The sequence below is a fragment of the Lonchura striata genome, chromosome 4 (assembly GCF_046129695.1).
Source record: "Lonchura striata isolate bLonStr1 chromosome 4, bLonStr1.mat, whole genome shotgun sequence".
Taxonomy (NCBI): domain Eukaryota; kingdom Metazoa; phylum Chordata; class Aves; order Passeriformes; family Estrildidae; genus Lonchura; species Lonchura striata.
This window is the reverse complement of record NC_134606.1, coordinates 66,888,528-66,893,049: the sequence shown is the minus strand read 5'-3', so window position 1 is coordinate 66,893,049 and position 4,522 is coordinate 66,888,528. Positions and strand designations below refer to the sequence as shown.

General features: G+C 66.6%; 1 protein-coding gene across 1 annotated transcript; it reads right to left on the bottom strand.

The window, feature by feature from the left end:
• Positions 1-895: 895 nt before the first annotated feature.
• Positions 896-4,271, bottom strand: LOC144246173 (serine/threonine-protein kinase pim-1-like). Its single transcript, XM_077782632.1, has 6 exons — positions 4,262-4,271; positions 2,700-2,803; positions 2,557-2,607; positions 1,890-2,256; positions 1,321-1,497; positions 896-999 (listed from the first exon to the last, which is right to left on the bottom strand). The coding sequence occupies exons 1-6, from the start codon at positions 4,269-4,271 to the stop codon at positions 896-898; spliced, it is 813 nt and encodes a 270-aa protein (XP_077638758.1).
• Positions 4,272-4,522: the final 251 nt, after the last annotated feature.

Sequence of the window (4,522 nt, the reverse complement as noted above, 5' to 3'; positions counted from 1 at the left end):
TCCCTGAAAACCTCTGCCACAAATGGCATTCCTGAGATCAGGGCTCCACCTTTTCAGCGTAAGGGTGGTTGTGATGGAATGGGATTGCTTGATTCCAGTTTTGCTCTGACAGTGGGAATGAGAGCAGGAGAATGTGCTGTTGCCTCGCAGAGGCAGCCACACTATTTTCTGAAGGTGGCACAGGTTTAGTAGATGGCACCCTCCACAGGCAGGCAGCTGGGTGCTTTCCTGTGACTGGTTACTGCACTTTCCATTACCATCGGTTGTTTTTAAGGCAGCAGAAGATATTTTTGGGGGGTAAAATGAGACCAGCACTGTGGGAATGACTCTGGCATCTCAACATTTCCTGTGGGCTCCATGCACATGACTTAGGATGGTGCAGACCAAGCTGGTCAAGCGCCTAGCCCTGCCTGCCATTTCATAGGAAGAAATAAAAAAGAGCTCAGCAGGGCTCAACCTGAAATGATATTTTGTAGCTTCTGGCTCTCCTCAGAGTTCTGCTAAGAGAGGAACGTCTCTGTCCCGGAAACCAAAAAACCCTTGGAATTCACACATGGACCTGTGTGTCGCTTCAAGAGACACCAAGAAGCCCTGCCACTTTGCAAGGGCAGCTGTTGTTCCACTGCTGCATTTCTTGGCTGGGCAAAGCCCCTCCTGCCCGCACTAGGGCCTGAGCTGAAGATATAAAGAACCAGCCGGGAGGGCAGGCATGGAAAGCTTGACAAAGGCGGAAGGCAGCACTCTGATTCCCCCTTTTCCCAAGACGTTTCTTTAGCTGAAGTTGCTGACAAGGACCAGCCTTGACACACCACAATCGGTTGGTTGTTTTATTTTTCGGGTTCTCAGTCCTGTGTGGGACTCGGAAAGTGGGTGCTGCAGAGGCTCCGGCAAGGCATCAAAAGCGCCGGCCCTGCACCCAAGGGTGGCATGAGATCTCCTCCAGCTCCGGCCTGTCCGCAGGGTGCTTGGCCAAACACCATCGGATCAGGTGCTGGAGCTCTGGGGAGAGAAGGCAGAAAGCGCCGGTCACTGGCAGAGTCTCCTGCCCAGCTGCCCCCGTCGCCCGCGGGGCCCAGGCCATGTTGTGCCGGGCTCTGGGCCGTGCCGGGCTCCCGACCGGCTCTGCCCCACGCAGGAGAGCGGCACGGCGGGACACGGCCGCCTCCTCCGGCCGCCCGTGCCGCGCTGACCCCGTCGGCACGGGCCCCTCCTGCGGCCGGCCCTGGAGGGCAGATCCACGTCCCGCGGAGCTGGTGAGGGCCGCGCCGAGCTGCGCGCCGCCAGCTGCCAAAGCCCGCCGGCTTGAGGCCGGACACCCACCTGGAGAGAGCTGCTGCCGGAAGACCAGCTTGCCCAGCACGATGTCAGGCTCATCCTGGAAGGGGAGGCTCCCGCAGACCATGACGTACAGCAGCACGCCCAGGGACCAGATGGTGGCCGCGTGGCCGTGGTAGCAGCCGAGCCAGATCCACTCGGGCGGGCTGTACACGCGCGTTCCTAGGGGAGACAGGCGGCGCTGGCCGGGCGCAGGCTGCTGCCTTCCAGAGCCTGGCGCCGGCCTCGTGGCCGAGGCAGGGGCTGCAGCCGTGGCCACACCTTCCCCCCGAGGCCACCCCGCGTCCCCCAGCCAGCTGGCCAAAGGCACGAAACCATTCCGCAAGGCCAAGAAGGCCAGCGGAGCAGCCCAGGCCCTCGTGGGCCCGCTGAGCCCAGGGGCCTGGAGCCGCTTTTGCCCCCCCTCTGTCGGCAGGGCCGGCAGCCGGCTCCTGGGGCTCGGCATCCGCCCCGTTCCTAAAGGCGGCCGGCTGCAGGACGCAGCCCGCAGCCCAGGAGGGAACGGGGCCGTGCGGTGCCTGGCACCGGGAGCAGGGCCCAGGCCATGGGCTCACCGGCAAACCCCGTGAAGGCCCGCTCCTGGAGGAAGGTGCCGCAGCCGAAGTCAATGAGCTTCAGGTGGCCGCTCTCCGGGTTCACCAGGAGGTTCTCTGGCTTGATGTCCCGGTGCAGGACGCCGCAGGCGGTGCAGTGCCGCACGGCCTCCAGCACCTGGCAGAAAAGCCAGCGCGCCTGCTCCTCGCACAGGCAGCCCTGCTCCTGCAGGAACTGCAGGAGATCCTGCGATGCCTCCGGACGCTCCAGCACTAGCACAAAGCTGTCCGGCAGCTCAAACCAATCGAGGAGCTGGATGATATTCTGGCAGCCAGAGCCCACCTTCTCCATGAGCACCACCTCCAAGGGCACGCGGGTGCCGTCGGGCTGTGAGCAGGAGAAAGTCAGTGCCTGCAGCAGCCTGCTGCTGCTGCTGCTGCTGCTGCTGCAGCAGCCCTGGGGCTGCGCTGCGCCCTGCCCGGGATGCCCCAGTGCTCCCTGGCGCAGCCTCCCAGGCGCTTGCGCTTCCTCCCGCCCGGGGGATGCTCGGGGGTGCCGCTGCCCGGCCCCAGCTCCGCTCTCCGGTGTGCCCAGGCCCGCGGGGCTGCGGCTCCGCACGCTGAGCCCGCCCCGGGATTCTCCCTGCCCGCCACGCCCCGCTCTGTCCCGCTGGCCCCGTTCACTCACCAGCTCGTCCCACTGCAGGACGCTCTCCCGGGCCACGCGTTTGATGGCCACCTGCGAGCCACGGAGAGAGGAGGGCTGAGCTCCAGCCCTGCCGCTCCCCGCCGCTGCCCCTCCTGCCCCGCCCGGCCGTGGCGGCCACTCACCGGGCTCCCGTCCGAGAGGCGGATGCCCGAGTAGACGGTGCTGAAGCCGCCGCTGCCCAGCTGCGGGCCCCACAGGTACAGCTCCTGCCGCTGCCTCTGTTGCCCTGCGGCCGAGAGAAGCCATCAGCCTTGCGCCCAGAACCCCCCGCAAGTGCCCGCGAGTGAAGCGGGCCGGGCCCCCGCGGCCGCCGCGCTCTCACCTGCTTCCTGCTGCGCGCCGGGCAGCGGCCACCGCCCTGCAGCCGCCGGGCTGGCGAGCGGCAGAGCCGGGCCGGGGCAGCGCGCACAGGCGGCTGCGGCAGCCCCGGGGCAGCGGGGCAGGGCGGCACCGTCGCTGTCCCCGGCGGCGTGGGCTGGGCTCTGCTCCTGACGACGGCCGGGGCTGCAGCCCGAGCCTTGGCACAGGGGGATCCCAGGAGCGGCTGCAAGGCAGACAGGGCTTTTTCAAGCCGTGCCGTCGGAGGCACTGGAAACAGCCGGCGACTAGGCTGCTCGCAGGGGCCCTGGCCTGGCCTGGCCGCGCCCCTCCAGAGCCCCGGGGGAGCCGCAGGCAGCTCCTCGGGAGATCTCACCTGCTACTAGAAAGGCCTTGGCTGCACTCGAGGGCTGTCTTGGGGCAGCTTCCTGCAGATGGAGGAACCTCCGTGCTGTCTGGAGGCCCGTCTCCACCACCAGGCTGGGGCTGTTGCTGGCGGGCAGAACCAGAAGAGCGTCCTGGCTGTCCTGGCTGCTGTGGGATGCCCACTGCTGGCTCCAGGACGCTTGCTGCCCCGCCAGCTGCTCCTGAGCGGGCTCCCCTGCATCGGGCTGGGCTCCCAGTTGGACTTCTGGGCCTTCCCTTGCCACGTCAAGGGTCAGGATGTTGCCTGTGTTGTTGAAGTCCCAGAGTCCAAGGGAGCTGGGAGACCTGTCCACGGGCTCTGCTCCTTCCGCAGGCTGACAGGTCTCACTGAGCCTCTGCAAGGGATGCAGGCTGTCAGAGATAGCAGAGGCCCCTGGCTGGATGCAGGGTCTCTGACAGCCTGAGCTTCCTGCATGAATGGAGATGTCTCTCCCCTGCTGTGCCGTCCTTGCAGGCCTTGAGGCTCTCCCAGGGATGGAGAAACTTGCTGGGAGCAGCCTGTGGACGGGATGGAGGCTCCTGGAGGAGCTGGCTAAGCCACAGCAGGGCAGGTGGCCTTGGTTCTGCAGCTCCTCCAGTTCTTTCCACAATGCCTGCCACATCCCAGAATAGAGTGGCTCACATGTCCCGTTGCTATCCCCGAGGTGCAGCATCAGTTCCTGCAGCTCCCGGGCCTCTGCCAGGCAGGGGCCGCAGCTGCAGGGGCTGCCCAGGGGGCTGGCGGGAGCACGTGGCCGCTTGCCAGGAGTCGCCCGAGGCCTGGGGAACCTGGGAGCCGCAGGGGCTCCTCGCTTCCTCCGTGAGCCTCTGGGCTGGACCCTGGGGCGCTTCCTCCACTTCCCTCTCCGTGTCCGCCGGCCCCGCGGTTGCCGGTGGCCAAAGGCCCACCAGACAGCCACGGCGGCCAGCAGCAGGAGAAGCACGGTCACCAGGACGTCACCGTCACCCATGGCTCCGGCACGTCCCGTCGCGACTGCACTGGCAGCTGCGGGCGCTTGCCCGTCTCACACAGCGACAGCGCAGTGATGTCACAGCGATGTCACAGTGCTGCGGCCAGCACAGCCCTGGGACATCACAGCCCTGCCTCACGCCAGCGCTCTGCCCCTTTGTGCAGTCACAGCCCTGCCTCGGCCCTGCCCTCCGCAGTGCCCCAGGAGGGATGAGGGGGCTCCCTAGGGGCACTTGCCAGCTCTCTGGAGCA